This window comes from Hibiscus syriacus, unplaced genomic scaffold (genome assembly GCF_006381635.1).
Source record: "Hibiscus syriacus cultivar Baekdansim isolate YM2019G1 unplaced genomic scaffold, ASM638163v2 tig00112988_pilon, whole genome shotgun sequence".
Lineage (NCBI taxonomy): Eukaryota > Viridiplantae > Streptophyta > Magnoliopsida > Malvales > Malvaceae > Hibiscus > Hibiscus syriacus.
The window spans coordinates 1453773-1472596 of record NW_024063432.1 but is presented as its reverse complement, the minus strand read 5'-3'; the positions used below and the strand labels follow the sequence as shown (position 1 = coordinate 1472596).

General features: G+C 34.5%; 1 protein-coding gene and 1 pseudogene across 1 annotated transcript; both read left to right on the top strand.

The window, feature by feature from the left end:
- Window positions 1–2865: 2865 nt before the first annotated feature.
- LOC120185111 (heavy metal-associated isoprenylated plant protein 7-like) lies at window positions 2866–4670 on the top strand. The gene is made up of 4 exons (XM_039189410.1): window positions 2866–2874; window positions 2975–3146; window positions 3225–3506; window positions 4315–4670. Exons 1-4 carry the CDS (start codon window positions 2866–2868, stop codon window positions 4668–4670), a joined length of 819 nt encoding a protein of 272 aa, XP_039045341.1.
- A 9605-nt stretch (window positions 4671–14275) lies between these two features.
- LOC120185063 lies at window positions 14276–16764 on the top strand (annotated as a pseudogene).
- Window positions 16765–18824: the final 2060 nt, after the last annotated feature.

Sequence of the window (18824 nt, the reverse complement as noted above, 5' to 3'; positions counted from 1 at the left end):
TTTAGGTAGCGCCCAATATTAACATTTTCGGTAGAAAAAATAATGTTGTAGATCACTTTACCGGAAATGTTAAAAAATAATATTTCCGGTAGCGCATTTTCTTAGCCGTATATTAATGTTGTCGTACCTGAGACATCTCGGAATTCAAAGGACTTTTATTTCGATAAGTTTTAATATACAATCACCTAATTTAAGGTTAAAAAACGACATAAAATGGATATAATTTGTGGTGGAAACTATGGTTTCAAACCAACCGCAGAATCAATATCAAACGGATAAAAGATATAAAAAATTTGTGGTGGAAACGGTGGTCTCAAACCAACCACAAAATTTAGGATTTATAGTTTTTTTATTTTCAACTTTACATTTGGTAGCAAATTATAATTTTACCCTTATTAATGTATGAGCTCCGCTCAGTTATGTAATTACATTTTAATAATTCAATATTAATATCCTTAAAAAACATTACTTAATAATTTATTTTAATTATTTAAAAGTAAATTATAATTTAAATTATATATTTAATATAATTTATTACTTAATGATTTAATATTACCATCATTAAAAAAATTATTATTTAATTATTATTTTAATTATTTATTACTTAATAATTTATTTTATATTTTTATTATAATTTAAGTGATATATTTTATATATCATAATATCAATAAGTGTAAATATAATTTAAATTCTATATTTTTAATTTATAACATAACGTCTATAATGTACATTTTATCTTTTCAAACTCACTTTTTAACAATAATCCCAAACAGTTAGATTTTAAAATGTACTTCTAAACATCACTTTTAAAAATTCTTTTCTATTACACTTTTAAAAGTCACTTTTCAAAATCATTTCTAAACTGGTCATAAGTAGGACAAACTCGGTCCATAACGAAACATTGTATTCAGGACGGAGCTATTCATTGTCTCCGGGATCACTGCTCCCTTAATTTTTTATCATAAAAATATATAGGACTAAATACCTATTTGAATTTTCAAAATTTGATTTATTTTGACTTTATCTCTTTAATTTTTTTTTATTGTTGATTATATTTGTCCTTTGAATTAGAATCCTCACTCTACCCATGACTATATGAGTGAGTATATATCAGAGTTAAAACCGAATTATAAGATACCAATAATCAGTTGGTCTAGTGAGATGAGATACTAGTTTCTTTAAGTAAGGTTAGGGGTTCGAATCCTGACAATTGCGAATGAAACAAACTGAATTAGGAGAGTGGCTCTTGTCTTTGCAGTACCCGATCCGAATTAATCGATCAATAGATCGGATACTGACGATTATAAAAAAAAACAAGATATAAGATTCTACTCCCATCATGAAAGTGAGACCTAACATCATAACATTTACAATATTTGGAAGTTATATTCGTTAAACTAAAAGCACGATATATATATAAATAAAAGTGATAGGACAATTTAATAATAACATTAGGTCGACATTCGAAGAATACCATAAAAGATCTTAAACCGACACAAAATACAAGTTCAAATTCTAATATTCTAAATGTAGCAAATTTGGTTGGAAATGTCAATTTTATAAATAAATTTTTATAATATTTGATTTGAATTAATCGATTAGTAAATTAGGTACGAGATGGACTTAGGATCTAAAATTATCATGTATTTTATATTTAAATTATGTTTTTGCCCCCTAAAATTTTATAAATTAAAGTTTATCTCTCTTAACATAAAATCTCGCATTTATGCTACGGGGCGAATGCTATTGGCATTAATAAACGAATACCGTTTTCAACTTTACATCCGTAATGATTTTTAAATTAGATAAAGTTTGAACTTAAAATTTTCGATTCTAAATATAGGGTAATCAACTAGGTACCAATTTTTGGGAGCTTGTGGGAGTGTTAATCATTCCCCACGCGTAACTAACTCCCAAACCTGATTTTTGGATTTTCATAAACCCTAAAATTTGGTATTTTGATAAAAAAATATTTTTATTAAAATCACCCGATTTTTATGGTGTCCCAATAGCACCTTAAAATGATTGGTGGCGACTCCTCATATTTTAAAACATTTTCAAAAGAAAAACACCCAAGTCGGTACTGATTTTTCCCCGCCCGAGCCAAAAACGATGTCGACGGAAGTAAGTATAAAATAATATTTGTTTAAAGATAATTTTAAATCATTTGATATATAATACTCACACTACTAACCTAAGATTTAAAGGCATAACAATAATTCTCTTACCACTTAAATTGTTTGGTTTGTGCAAAACAAATAAATTTTGTGCAATCAATCACCATTTTATGGAAACTTAATTTTCTCTTAAATTTTTTTCAGGCTTAAGTAAATTACACTATAAGGCACTTAATTATTTCGATAATTATAAACGAGTCACTATATTTCAAAAATTTATAGACAAATCATTCAATTAATCAATTAATTATTTTGTCAATCAATTTATTGTTTGTTACAATCATACAACTCATGTGTAATTTAAAAGATAATATCTGTTATACATGTTTGCAAGAGTTGATTAACTCAGTAACCCATTTATAACCTTTTAGAATTCAATAACTCATGTATAATCTTATTTTTTGAATCGATTCGAATCGAATATAGTTATTCGATTTAAATTTAGATGTGAATCATTTATTATCATAGTACAAAATTGGATGAAAATGGCCTCGGATTCTCTACATCTGATGGTGCTGGGAAAACCACACTTTACAGGGAGAAAAGAGAAAGAATAAACGAAAACAAAAGAGCAAAAGCAAATTCAGTCCAGAGAGAAAAACACCATAGATTAGCAAAGCAATCGAAGTTCCGTTGTATCGTCATCATCATCAACAACATCAAAGTCAAACCCAGATTCTGTAAACTAATGGGGGAGGTGATGAATGATGATCATCTCTTTAAAATACCCATTTTTTGGCTCTCCTTTACACTTCCTTTTTCGACCTTATATAGCATCAACGTGCTTTGTTTGTCAGGAAGAGAAGAAACCAGGCGAGGAGAAGAAAATGGGACAGACGAAGGTTGAAGAAGATGAGTCTGCTGTTGCTGCTCCTCAAGTTCATCATCCCCGGGAGATTATATTGAAAGTTTACATGCACTGTGAAGGCTGCGCTCGTAAACTCCGATGTTGTCTCAGGGGATTTAAAGGTTTCCAAAAACAACATGTTTTTGATTTTGGGTTTGGTTTTTTTTTTTGGTTTGATTTGACGGTGTTGTTTTTTGTAGGTGTTGAAGATGTAATGACGGACTGCAAGAGCAATAAGCTGGTGGTGAAAGGTGACAAAGCCGACCCTTTGAAAGTTCTCGAGAGAGTTCAAATGAAAAGCCACAGACAAGTTGAGCTTCTCTCACCCATCCCAAAGCCACCGTCCACGGCGGAGGAAAAAGAAAAGCCCGAGGGTGGAGAGAAGAAAGAAGAGGTGATGGCGGTGGTGGTGGTGTTAAAGGTTCACATGCATTGTGAAGCTTGTGCTCAAGAGATCGAGAAACGTATTCAAAGAATGAAAGGTTTCGATTTTTTTTCTCTCATTTCATTTGTTTATTGAATTCCTTAGGTCTTATTTAATCAAATAGGGTTGTAAATGAGACAAATGGACTGTGAGTTATTTAAGTTTGATTCGATTAAAATTTTATTAATATTCAAATTGAATGAATACGACTCGAATTCTTAATGAACCGAAGTAATCTATTTGATATCTAATTCGAAAATCTAATGACCAAAATGTTTTGTCAATATTGAGATGTTTTATATGCAATATAAGGGTTTCATGTACTTAAGGTTCATGTTTATGTTTGAGTTTTTGTCAAGCATCAATCCAACTAAATCTGATAATGTTTTGAGCTCAAATTTTTTCGAGCTTGAGTCGAGTTTCAATTTTTTATTTTGAGTTCGAGTCAAACTCGACAATTTTAAGCTCGTGAACTTTCAAAGAGTAGCGGATCCACCATTGTCCCAGGGTGGACACGTGCACACCCTAAAATTTGAATTTTCTTCGATTTGTTATCTATTTTATTGGTGGTGCATCCCATTATTTTAGAAAATTAGTTGAATTTAGCATACCTATAATTTTTTAAAAAGGAAAAATAAAATTTTAGACTTCATTTTTTTAATTTTTGGATCCGTTACCAACATCTACCCTAAAATTTTATTTGTGTTCATCACATGCGAAAATTCTGTAATATTTATGCACGTATGTCCACTCTCAATAAGATTTTTGGTTCGAGTTCGAACTCAACTTTAAACTTTTCAAATCTGCTCGAACTCAATAATACCTGAATTGTTTACACCCCATTAATCATAATCATCATTTTTCAGGAGTGGAATCAGTAGACCCCGATCCAAAGAGCTCAGAGATGACAGTAAAGGGCGTGTTCAATCCAACCAAACTGGTTGATTACGTTTACAAAAGAACCGGTAAGCACTCACTGATAGTGAAGCAAGAGCCCCACCGTAAAAACGAAGAAGAAAAACCCAAAGATGGTGGCAATGACAAGGACATGAAAGGTGGCGGAGGCGATGGTGACGGCGGAGAAGCCACTGCAGCCACCGCGGCGGTGGAGCTGAAGAGAAATGAATTATATTATTACGCTCCAAGGTATGCAACTGAGTTTTACGCTTATCCTCCTCAGATGTTCAGTGACGAAAGCCCTAATGCTTGCTCTGTAATGTAAAAGAAAAAGAATCCACAGAGAAATTGTAGAATTTTACTCCTATTTTCTATTTTTTTTCTGATGCTGTTATATATAATTATATATTAATAATGAAATATTTTAAATTATTTGTATTTTTTCTATTTTTTTACTTCATACTTGGAATATAAATGAATAGTGATAAATCGAATATTGACAATCTAAATGATAATGAAAAGTATCAATACCTAGTGATGGACACGAGATTCGAATCCAACGGGTTTCGATTCGACCTGATTGGATTGGGTCTTCTTTTTAAAATATTTTGAGTTCGGATCAAATTTTTTTAGAGGTAATGTTCGGGTCGGGTTGTGTTCAGGTTTAAGATGAAAATACCTATCTCGATATGACCCCAAAAAATATAATATTTCCTTATATATTTAGGGATAATTACAATAATACCCATTTATATATTATTTAGGGAAGTAGCTATTTCTTAAGGGGTTCTTTTTGGTGGTAGAATGCATTGAGCTGATAAATTAATGTCTCCCAACTTGTCTAATTCCTCTTTCATTGTTAGGGGTGTTCAAACAGTTAATTCAACCTTCGATCGAATTAAATTTTCATTAACCGAATTAATCAATTTTTTAACAGTTAATCGAATCAAATTTTTTTAAAAATATTAACTGAACTGCATAAAGTTAGGTTATCTTGGTCGATTAACGGAATTAACTAAAATTTTAATAATTTTTTAATTAGATTAATTTGAATATAATAGAAGTATTTTTTATTTTGGTTAAAATTTAATTACATATTAATAATTTGATGAGTCTGGTGTGGTTACAGAAAAATGAGTCTTAATTCTCAATGGGTTTGAACTTAAAATATGTATTTAATATATATATAATATATTTAATATTTAATAATTTTGATTTATTCGATTAATTAATCGATTTCATACCGAATTAATCATTAACTGAATACTGAAAAAAGTACTAACAGTTCTCCAACCGAACTAATTTAGTAACCGATCGAATTAACCGAATTTATTCAATTCAATCGATTAAAACAAAAAAAATGAACACCCTATTCATCGTAGGTCACATGTCTTCCCATTCTATACGGTTGATTGAGAATTTACCAGCGAAGAAGAAAAAATTCCTTTTAATATATGATTGTAGGTTTAATTATTGGATTATAATATATGCTTTTTTTAAAGAGAAAAATATCAAAATAAAATATATTTAAACTATGCTTTCATTAAAGGGAGATTCTGTGGTGAAGATTCCTTGGAGTTTTATTTTTAGTTGAAATTAAGGAATTGGGGTTGCACATCAATGGCTTTTTGGAAGGAAAGTTTGGGTCTTTTTATTCTATTCTTTTGGGGTACCCTAAAGTTGGGTCAAAGAAGACATAGAACAATGGTGGAGGGTGCTTCTCCTCCTATAGACAGAGAGGTAGGTCTAAAGCTAATAGTTTGTATAGTAAATGCATAGTTTATCCTATAATACATTTAATATTTTTAATTAGTTCAGTTAATTAATCAATTTCAAACTCAAATAATCGATACCTAGACTTACAGAATTTTCCTAACCGTTAATCAATCTAACACCTAGTTAACCGACCGATTAATCGAATGAAATTTCGATTCGATCGGTTAATGCGATTAAAACCAAACAAGAAACACCTATATAAGCTTTCTCACCCACACTCCATATAAGCATAGGTCAGCTACTAACCAGTGAAAATGTTGCCGGAAAAGTTGTCCTCGTTACCGGTGCAGCTTCGGGCATCGGGGAGGTTTCATATATTTCATAATTCACCCCCTTCGTCTTTAAAGTCGGCCGGAATATCTGACGTCTTCCGAAAGACGGTCGAAACACATGACGTCTCTTCAAGCTTTTCATCTCTAGAGTATCATGATTGGTCTCCTTTCTGCTGCATTTATACTCAGACTAAAGTACCATGGTTGGCTTCCCGAAAACGACGGGTGTTACCGGAGTTATAGAGTTCGAAGACGTTAAATATTCCGATCGATTTCTCGAAGAAGACATATGCTCCGTCCGATTTCTCCCCTTCGTACTAACAATTTCTTTTATTTTTTTGAAACAAATATGTTATGAATATGCAAGAAGAGGAGCTCCGTCCGGTTTATACTGGACTAAAGTACCATGGTTGGCTTCCCGAAAACTCGGGTAAGGTGAAGTCACTCTAAACTCGGGTTGGATTCGAGTAGAGGAGGTCTATTTTTGGGTCAAGTCAGATTAACGAACTAATATATGATCTTATGGTAAGGAGTATAGCTTCTAAAATTTTACGGAGGATACGAATTTCTAAAATTTTAAGGGACGAAGGTATATTAACAAAAAGAAATTTAAAAAATATTTAAAATATACAATAATTTTAAATTTTCAGAGATGATTATCCCTGCGCACTCTTCCTTTGATCTATCCCTGTGTATATTAATAATATTTTTATTGTTGCAGTGATGACAATGGAAGCTGAAGTTGAAGCATGTCAGCTGACATTATATATATCCGACCAACTGCATAGTTCAAGATTGTCAGATAAGTGCTTGGACAAGAACCCTACTTACACTGTTCAATGTAGGCAGTAAATGAGACGAGATAGATCGCGAGATATTCGAGATTGACTCGGTCAAAGCTTGATCAACACTCGAATCGAATGAACTCGACTCGAGCTCGACTCAAATTCTTAACGAGCTACTAAAAAAATATTATATTATAATTTTATATTTTTTAAAATTACATTATTAAAAATATATTAAAAATAAATTATTGATAATTATAAATTTAAAAAAAAAATTAAAAAGATTTTTTTATGTTCAAATTCGAGTTTGAGTTCGAGCTTTTATCGAGTTCGAGCTTGAATCGAGTTCGAGCTTGAATCGAGCTAGAGTCTCGAGCTTCAATCGAGCTCCTGGAATTTTTTTGAGTTCGAGCCTTTTCGAGTTCGAGTCGATTTTCTATATTATATTTCGAGTTCGAGCTGAGCTGAGCTTGATAATTTTTAGCTCACGAGTTTTCGAGTTGAGTTGAGCCTAATTTTAAACTTTTTGAGTTCGAGTAGAACTCAACAATACTCAAGGTGGACTCGTTTACGGCCCTAGTTCAATGCCTGGGTTCTGCATGTGTTTGCAGTTGGTCCTGTCATTCCACTTAATTTGATTCTCATTTTATTACCTTTACAACAACAACAACAACAACAATAATAATAATAATAATAATAATAATAATAATAATAATAATAATAATAATAATAATAATAATAATAATAATAATAATAATGTATTTAAATACGCTTACGATTATTAATAGAACTTAAAAACAATATGTTTTTTATTTTATTTTTTATGTTTAGTTGGTGTTGAATTGGTTTAATGACTCGAATTATACTCCAAAGAGAAACAGATGTTTAGAGAATGCATGTGCGTCTCTGCAAGCTTTAGGTTTTGTTCACTTTCTGATAATTAGACTAAATTTCTCGGTTCAAGACTTGGAGAAGCCTTCAAATTTAGGATTGTAAAAATATCTGAATTCGACGAGTCTCGACCTAACCCGATTTTATAAGGGTGATTTTTTTTATAAAAAAAAGTTTGAGGCTTGAGACGAACTGGAACTATATACAATAGATGATATACGTAGAATTTAAGGTGGGCACGTGCCCATGCTGGAAACAAAATTTCTTTATGTTAGTTGTTTTCTTACTAAAGATGTTTACCCTGAAATTTTATTTTATTTGTGCTCACCTCATACAAAATGTTTTTGTTATTAATAAATATATGTCCACCCTGAAAAATATTTCTGAATTAGTTATATAGTATATAACTTCAGGACGGGATGAGGTCGGATTTAAGGTGAAAAATCACTTATCCAACCCGACCCGGTTAATTTTTACTTTATATATATATATATATATATATATATGTGTCATCAATCATTGTCTTATTGGTTGTAGTTAATTTAATAAATAAATAGTTTAGTTAACGTGCCCTTCATCCTCCTTAATAGAAGTTAACATCACGATTTTAAAAAGTCTAATGACCATTTCGTAAATTTTGGAAGTTCAATGGCCAAAACAATCATTTGAGAATAGCTTAGTGACGTCTAATGCATTTTACCTTTATAACCAGTTTAAATTATGAGATAAATTTTAAATTAAATTTTAAATTTCACAATAATTCAATTGAATCTTTAAAATATATTTATTTTTATACAAATTCAACATTTAAACTAGAATAATCCAAGTACCATAACTTAATTTAATCACACAGCAGTTAACATCTGTGAATTTTGTATCCATAATATTATGAAGCTGATTAGGGGATATCTCGATTGGATCCGACGGCCGGTGCGCCGGAATTCGACACGAAGAAAGAGTCAATAGTTTAAGAAGCAATCTTGCATCGGATGATGAAGCCAATTAAGGGGATATCTCGATGGGATCCGACGGCCGGTGCGCCGGAATTTTAGACACGAAGAAAGAGTCAATAGTTTAAGAAGCAATCTTGCATCGGATTATGAAGCCAATCAAGGGGATATCTCGATAGGATCCGACGGCCGGTACTCCTCAGCATGTACAGGGTGTAATGCCTTCTGCCTTGTAGCACAAGCAACAAAAATGCCTCGAACCCTTTCCGGCTAGGCCAATTCCAAATGCATAGTCTCGATTATGAAGCCAATCAAGGGGATATCTCGATGGGATCCGACGGCCGGTGCTCCTCAGCATGTACAGGGTGTAATGCCTTCTGCCTTGTAGCACAAGCAACAAAAACGCCTCGAACCCTATCCGGCTAGGCCAATTCCAAATGCATAGTCGATAAATAGTTGAAGTTTGACATGCTTTACCTCAAAATAGCAGCCCACTTGGCTGACAAACTAGCTATGTAAAGGGGACTTCTCGGTCACCCGACAGTACGAGAGGATGTTCAACTACATGGATGTGCTCGTTATCTGTATCGGTATTCGAGTTCGAATTCGACATAGCATTTTCCCTGCTATTGGAAACGCTATCAATACGCATCCTCTCAACATCCAAAGCAACATCCGACGACGAATTAGGCGCGGCATTCGCCCCACCCGTACGAGCAGTGGGATCCTCCGCAGCTCTTTCAGTAACACTGCCAGATGAAACAAAAGTAGCACCTGCAGTGCATGGATATAGGAAAAAGAAGGGATGGAGATACAGTCAAATTTATAAGCTCCTTCCCTCTTAAATTTAAAAAATTTGTCTTCCTAACATAAAATCTTACGTCTGACCGTGTCCGAAGAGTTGACGACCCTTGGTGTGGTTGTCGGCATGTAGGGCATATGATTCCTCACGTGTTAAGTTCCATTGGTTTTACATTAAAGTTATGCCCCCTCCACCTATTAGCAATTGATTTTAAGTTGAATAACTAAACCGTCAATAATACTAAGGGGGCGTTTGGATGGGGGAATGTGGGATTCCCCCGGGAATGGAATCCACATTCCCCCGTTTGGTTTGGCCGGTAATGTCATTCCCGGTAATGTTTTATTACCAATAGTGGATTTTTTGGGGTATATTACCGGGAATGTCATTACCTCCCTTCCCTTAGGTATTGTAACATTACCGGCATTTTAGACTAAAATGCCCTTAAATTTTTATTTTTTTTTCAAAATATCATTATTCTGTCATTGAATAATAAAAATTCTACGAAGGTTAAATTACAAATTTATCCTTAAATTATTTTAGATTTACAAAAAAAAGTCTATAATTAAATTTTTTTATGAAGTTCAGGGGTTAAAATAAAATTTTACCCTTTCATTAAACTTTTTTTTATATTTTAAATTTTGTAAAAAAATTATATAAATATTATGAATTTAATTTTTTGAAGAAAATATATAAATATTTTACAACTTGTAATATTATACAAATATATAATAAGGACAATTTGGTCAAATATACATTCCAATAATCTTTTATTTTTTTAACCAAACACAGTAATCTTACATTCCTGCTAAACCAACCAAACACAAAATACAACATTCCCAGTAATCCTATTCCCTGGTAATCTTTTATTCCCACTGGTAATCTTACATTCCGTGAACCAAACGCACCCTAAAAGTAGTCATTCCTATTAGTAATACCATTTAAAAATCAACGATAGCACTAGAGAAGGACCTTCACACGAAATAGCGGTAGCGCTGCCTTCCGATATACCCGCTATGACTGCAATAACTCCCGTTATGACCGCAATAGTGCCCGTTATGGCCGCAATGTTTGAGTCAATTGCATCACATGTTCTCAAAGTATATACCTTATTTTAAATTGGTCTCTAAACTTTTAAATATTTTAATTTTTTCCCTAACCTATAACTATCATTCTAAATTAGTCGTCAAATTTTTTAACATTTTAATTTTATCCCCAAACTATGACATTCATTTTAAATTGGTCCCCAAACTTTTTGAACATTCCAATTTCATCTCAGACTATACATATATACTAATCACATCCCTTTTTAGTAAAATTGTTGGGCCAAGTTATATTATTATATGTTTAAAAAACCAAAATTCAGGTTAAACTATGGTTGAAACTAATTGCATATTTGGATGAATTTGAGGATAAAATTGGAATATTCAAAAGTTCGGGGATCAATTTAGAAAGTGGGTCATAGTTTAGGGATGAGATTAGAATGTTCAAAAGTTTAAGGATTAATTTAGAATAAAAATCTTAATTTATGGATGAAATTAGAATATTTAAAAGTTTGAGGATCAATATAAATGAGGTTTATAGTTTGGGGACATATGATACCCTTAACTCAAAATGCCATAAACCTCATCAAAAATCATGTCAAGAAAAGAGTGGCTAATCTTGCAGGACCAGTAGCAGTGGAAAACTGGGATGAACCCCAACAAGAAGCTTCCCTTTCCTTGCTAAGCAATGGCACAAAACACTTGTGGAAAGTGGGTTAGCATGATTGGCCTCTGTGCTTGTCCCAGATTGGCTGTTGGATCTGCAAAAATACAAGGCCAGCACGTGGGCATTGCATCACACCAAACGTTGAGCTCCCATTGGTTCTTCCTCATAAAAAGTGGCAAAATGATGGCCCCATTGTTTCTTTGGTGGATGCAGTACTATAATCCCCTTTATGGGGTTGGCTCATAGATTTAATGGCTTTCATATCTAATCTTGTGCTCTTTCCTGCAACTTTATCGGTTCAAAGATGAGGAAAATTTTGTAAAACATCCTTGTATTATGTATCTTTTGCAGATCTCGTCCATACGGGTTTTTGTTAAGTGGTACATGTCATGTCATCGCATATTAATATACTTTTTTTTAATTTCTTCAGTAAGTTATATGTTCGGTGTCAATTGAAGCCTTCAGAATAATTCTTTTGCTTATCGAAACTTTTGAAGTTTTATATCTTGTGATTGACTACAATCTAGAGACATGACCACTAGTTGCCTTAGGTGATCTGTTAAAACAAAATATGTTATCTGACAACAATATCTATAAGCTCTATCTGCCTACGAATAGCCATCATTAATTCATGATTCGAGGTCTAACACTGATACTAAAGGTCAATAGATAAACCGCCATACATGGTTAGGAGATGGATCTTGAAACTCTCCCTTAAGATCTCTCTACGAATTGAGCATCAACTTCTTCCGTTGTCCACTAGAATCACCGGTTACGGTTCTCCACTCAAATCAGAAGAGTTGAGTCGCTTACAATCGTCACACAATCAACATTTTCCCATCAACACATCTTAACCTCAGAACATATTGAAAAGTAAAGGGACTAAAAGTGATCGAATTATAGTAGATATACTAAATCCACAAAGAACGCATTGTACGAGGACCTTCGAAACAATTTGGCCTTTAAAACATAACCCCTCCATTGTTAGCGGGGGAATAATTAAGGAACTATGATTCTTATTCTCATTTGGCCCTATAAATATGCATATGAGATGTGTTGTTTTTCCCATAACACGTAGCAAAGGGGCTTGAACTAGAAGGGAATTCCAATGGAGACTAAAGGAGCGAAGTTAGGGTTAATGTTGATGGTGGTGACGATCTTGATCTCGGGTTCGAATCTCACGGAGGGCGCGTTCGGGATCGAGCTTAACCCGTGCATGCTCCCGCAATGCATTGCCGAGTGTAAGAAAGCATTGCAGGGCAAATTCCTGAATGCAACTTGTGCTTCAGGGTCTCAAGGGAAATTTTGCATCTGCCTTGGTTGATGCCTTTGCTTAAATGCCTACTTTTATCACTCAAGTGGATGTAATCTGATGAAATCAAACAAATAAATAAATGTTCATGTTGCTATAGCTTATGTATGTGATATATAGTCTGCATAATGTTTGTAACCTTTATGGTATTGTTAAACTAATTCGGGTTCGGTACTCTAAACAATTATTATAAGCCGACCTTCTCAATATAGTTTATTCCATTCAAAAACATCATAAATTTATTGTCTAACTAGTCCAGATATAGTATAAAAACCTATTACAAGATAAATTTTATATCTGAATTCATGTTAATGCTACACTTTGTATCTGAATTTTATGTTAGAAGATAAATTTATAAAATTATCATTTTATATAAAGAATTAAAATAGATTGTTAAGAAAAATATTTAAATTATTTGATCATTTTAATTTTTATATCGACAATCGTCCCCACCAACCCTCTAAGTTATCTCTAAGTATCTTCATAGCTAAAATCGACCATTTCATGGCCTTGGGTGTCTGGATTTCAAGAATTTTGGCCTGGTTCTTCATGTTGACGGGAATAAAATGAATTTGTCGATTGTGAGAGGTTCATCCCTTTTGATTTGAGTAGATAGTCGTGACCGATAAGAGAACGATGATCGTGAACCGATGTTTGAAGGAGAGAGAAAGAGGTTTCTAATGAAAAAGAAGAGGAAGAAGGGTGCTGTAAAGAGAGTTAGCTTTCTTGATTGTGTCAGAGATATTTATAGTGGTCCTTAATGCACCTATCGATCGTAGGTTTACGATGATTGTCTGTGAGCTAATCAAACTAAACGGATCCGATAATCAGACTTTGATTTTTGTTCTGACGTATCACGTGAGTTTATTAGAGGATCTGTCTATCAAAATTCTTATGTATATATTATAGTAGGTCAAAAGCTTAAATTTTAGGAAATATAGATAAGTTAGAGGTTCGGAAGTTTTCGAAGATCATTCTCCGAAGATCTATGACCCGACCAGAGGCTGATGGTGGACATGCGATTTGCTACTGTTTTGGCAATTCATGAGTAATAGACAACCGTGGAGGGTGGTGAATCCATTCATTTATGAGTGTCAACCGTGATGATTCTATGGTCGGGGAAATGGTTGGAAGTTTGCTAAGCTAGGCTAGCTTATAGATTGTGTCGTGTAATGAAGAGAATAGCTTCGATGTTGCTCCCCGGGTTGGTGGCATGGAGGGATGGAAGCATTATTGGTTTGGAACATGGATATGGTGGTGAGCTTTCTCTCTTTTTAGTTGATCTCAAGTTTGCCTCGACCACTCGAAATCCGACACGTCGACACGCCATGTCCTCCGGAAAACTTCACTCCATTTGTCTCTCATACACATAATAGACAACATAAGAAGTTAAATTTGCTTCTTCCTCGCTCCACTTTGTTTTCAGAGAACACAAATGGAGGACGAATTTGCAAAACTTATCAGGAGAATCAACCCTCCAAGGTAATATTACCATTTTTCTTTTTACAGATTTTATCTTGTTTCTGATTTGTCTTCAATGGGTTGTCTTCCACTTCTGCAGAATTGTTGTTGATAATGGTGCATGTGAGCATACTACATTCATACAGGTATATGTACATCCTTTCTTGTGTAACAAGCAATCATGCATTAAGCTGATGGTTTTTGTTGTTGTTGATTCTTTAGGTTGACTGTGTGTACAAGCAGAGGATTCTCCTGGAATTGGTCCAGCTTCTTTCGGACATGAATCTTAATGTCACCAAAGCGTATGTCTCGTCCGATGCCGGATGGTTCATGGATGGTATGTTTCGATAAACGTCTGTTGCGTCGAATGGATTCCAATGTTATATCGAACTTTATTGTTGTTGTTTCTCCAGTGTTTTATGTGACTGATGATAATGGAAACAAGATTACAGATGAAGGTACCCTCGTTTATATAGAGAAAGTAAGCATTCCTTGGGAGTGTGTGGTTATAATCTCGAATTCGGATCATATTCGATATCAATTTTCGTTTGTTGAATTCTGCAGACTCTAGAAACCAAAGTGCATTTCTTGAATTCAATGATGAGCTCAGTTGATTCGACTTCTTCCGAAGATCATACCTTAATCGAACTAACCAGAAGTGATAGGCCCGGGATTCTATCCGAGTTATCTGCGATTTTAGCAGATATGGGGTGTGATGTGGTGAATGCCGAGATGTGGACTCACAACGGTCGAGCAGCCGCTGTTATCAGCGTCATTGACCACTCGACACGGCACGGACGATCAAGGAGTTACTCTTCAATGTCATGAAAGGGGACAGTGATGTTAAGACACCAACTGCGAGAATGTCGGTTTCGACTCCAGGGGAGACTTATCGAGGCCGAAGGTTGCACCAAATCTTGTTTGCCGGTAGAGTTTTCGAGAGGCCAAACAATGTCGAATTCGAAACCTCGGAGCGACCCCATGTTACAGTGTTGGAATAAAGCGATCGGGATTACACAGTCGTGACGATAAGGTGCTTGGATCGACCGAAGCTGTTGTTCGACACTGTTTGCTGTTCAACGGACATGGAATATGTTGTGTTCCATGGAACAGTTATTACAGGGAGAAAGGAAGCTTATCAGGTTTGGAAAATCACATTCAGATAAGATAAAAGGTTTCCAAATATTTTAGATAAATAAAAAGTGGGATTTTCGTTGTAATTTAATTTTCTTTTTGTAGGAATATTATCTCAGACATGTTGATGGATTCCCTATAAGCTCAGAGGCTGAACAACAAAGAGTCATGGAGTGTCTTGAAGCCGCCATTGAAAGGAGAACCAAAGACGTTAGGGGCTATCGTTTGATCAAGTCGAGTCAAAACTTTTCGAGTTATTCAGGTTGATGAGTTTTATTTCATAACTCAAACTTGATTTGAAATTTTTCTTGAGTCGAGTTCTCGAGTTTCTGTTTAACTTTATGAGTAAATTACACGTTTAGTACCTAAACTATTAATTTTGGTCTATTTTAATACCTAAACTATTAATTTTGGAAAACCATGCCTATAGTTTAGTTTTTGTTTCATTTTAGTATCCATATTCAAAATTTAACATCAAGTTTCGAAAAAAATTGAAAGTTTAGGTATTAAAGTGGACCAAAATTGATAGTTTAAGTATTAAACGCATTAAATAATTTGGGATATTAAAATGAAACAAAAACTAAATATTAGGTATGGTTTGAAAAAATTGAAAGTTTAAGTACTAAAACAAACCAAAATTGATAGTGTGGGTACTAAATGTGTAGTTTACCCGAAATTAAATTAAAAATATTTATAATATTACGATACTATTTGATTTCAATTTAAATGATTTTTTAAACTATATACAATACGTATATGTTTCTTCATATATATTTTTTTCATATGTGATATACATATCATTAAGCGTCGAAAGCCTCGACTCAAACTTGAAAATCAGTCCACTAATCACTAAAAATTTCGAGTTATGTTTTATAATTCAATTTAAACTTCAAATCAATTCAAGTAGAGTTTTTGCAAGTTGAGTCGAGAGGAAACAATCAAATTTTCGAGTCGAGTTTTGTTCATCCTTACCATCAAACCTGCCAAAAACAACTTTGGTCAAATTACAGATTTAGTGCTTGTACTATGTTCGAGGACGAAAACCATAATTTGACCCAGAAAAACTTTCATTGAAACCATGTGTGTTTTGTTGTTCAACGGGGACTGGAATTGGAAGTGGTAACAGATGATCGATTGGGGCTTCTTTCAGACATCACAAGAATATTTCGTGAGAATGGATTGTGCATCAAAAGAGCTGAAATATGCAGCAGCAATGGTGGGAAAGCAAAACACAATTTCTTTCTGACCGATGTGGGAGGGAACAGTGTTGACCCCAAAAATGTGGACTTGATCCAAAATGAGATAGGACAAGGCTGTCTCAAGGTTTAAGGGAACTCCCTTTTGTGCCCCAAACTCCCTAAATAGACAACCAGAAGCTTCCTGTTTGGGAACCTGCTTAAAAGACCGAGTTTCCATAGCTTCAAACTCATCAAATCTTGTTCATGAATCTTTGTTCCCTAGGGGGAAATCTAATGTGTTGTTCCCCATAGGTTAAGTCTTGTATATGTAATTTGTACATAATTTAATGGAAGTTCGAACCGATCGGATTATCGGTCCAAAACTAGAAGAACTTGGCCAGCATGCAAAACAAAACATTGATTGATAGTTCATTAGAAAATCACATAACTGCGGAACAATACGGAGGTGCTGATCATGTTTTTTTCTTTGATCGCAAGTACACGAGGACATCATCTATGAAGACCATCATGAACTAATCAAGATACTAGTGGAAAACTCGATTCATCAAATCCTAGAAAGTCGTTGGGGTGTTGGTGGGTCCAAACGGCATTACCAAGAATTTATAGTAACCATACCTCGTCTTAAAGGTCGTCTTCGCTACATTGACGTCCTTGACCTTCAACTGATAGTACTCTAACCTCAGATCGATCTTAGAGAACACACATGCTCCCTTAAGTTGGTAGAAGAGTCATCGATTGTAGGGAGTTGGTAGCGATTCTTAATGGTTAACTTGTTCAGCTGTCAGTAGTCGATGCACAACCTCATCGACCAATCCTTCTTCTTAACAAAGAGAGCTGGTGCTCCCCATGGAGAAATGCTCGGTTGGATGAAACTCTTCACTAGAAACTCTTGAATTTAGTCTTTTAACTCTCTTAATTTTGTCGATGCAATGCAGTAGGGAGAAATTGACACTGGAATGATACCCAGAAAAACTTCAATACCAAACTCCAACTCTCGGTCAAGAGGCAATCTCGACAACTCCTTGGGAAAAAAATCAGAGAAGTCTCGTACGACCCAAATGTCCTTGAGTGTTGAAATTGGAATTCAAGTGTCAACCACATGAGCCAAGAAGGCTTCAAAACCTCCTTCGATCATCTGACAAGATTTTAAGGTAGAATCAATCGCTGACTCACAACCCGACTTATCGTTAGTCGTCACTACCTTAGTACCATCAACCCCTCTGAGCTTAAGTCGTCTGGCCTTACATCTCAAGCTGTCGTCGTGCCTAGACAACCAATCCATTCTCAAGATCACGTCAAATTCTCTGAATGGTAGCTCCATCAAGTTGGCAGGAAAGATATGACCTTGGATCTCTACTATACATCGACGATGAACCTTATCAACAAGGATGTTTAATCCTAAAGGACTAGACATTTAGACTCCTACCTTTAAGTCCTCAATTGGTATATTTCTTTCCCAACTAGATCATAACAGACATAGGAGTGTGTGGACCCTTGATCTACTAATGTTGTAACTAGAATAAAAAAACACTATAAAAGTAACTGAGATCGCATCTACAACGTCACACTCTTGAGCTCTAACTGCATATTGACGTGAAGCCACCCTAGGCGGTACAATTGGCATCCTAAGGATGGCTCTAATAATATGTCTCAATGTTGTCGTCAGGTTCCTAAAGAAGGTCACCTCATCGACCTTTGCATCTCCCATAATCTCATACTCTAAGTCTGGGACTAACTTGTCACTGGCATCACCCGCTAGGAAGGCGCAACTCTCATCTCTACCCTCATGACTAAGAGTTGCACTATCCTCCATAGATTTTCTAAAACTAACAAGGAAATGAGGAGTTATTATCCGAAATTTCTACATAAAAACGTACATCCAATCGGCCTACTCCTTGTGAGTACATGGGGCATATATGCCTGGCTAGTAGCTGAAGTGCCTTATGGACTAATTGAGACATGTCCGGACATTTTAAACATACAAGACAATTGTCATACTACTAAAGTAACTCGAGTGTCCTGACTGTTTCCCGAGCATCACACAATGGTTAGTTTTTTATCACCTTAATTCATATTATTTCTAGTTGTATTCATTAATTGTTATCACTTATAATCTCCTTCGAGGAACTCCTAAATTAAAATGAGTTTCTTACCCAATTCAAGATGAGGGTACTAATACTAGGCCCTTTA

What these genes read in the sequence shown, in the direction of transcription:
- LOC120185111 (XM_039189410.1), top strand. An exon ending in TTGTCTCAGGGGATTTAAAG is followed by an intron (nt 3,147 to 3,224) that starts GTTTCCAAAAAC and finishes TGTTTTTTGTAG; the next exon opens with GTGTTGAAGATGTAATGACG. An exon ending in ACGTATTCAAAGAATGAAAG is followed by an intron (nt 3,507 to 4,314) that starts GTTTCGATTTTT and finishes ATCATTTTTCAG; the next exon opens with GAGTGGAATCAGTAGACCCC.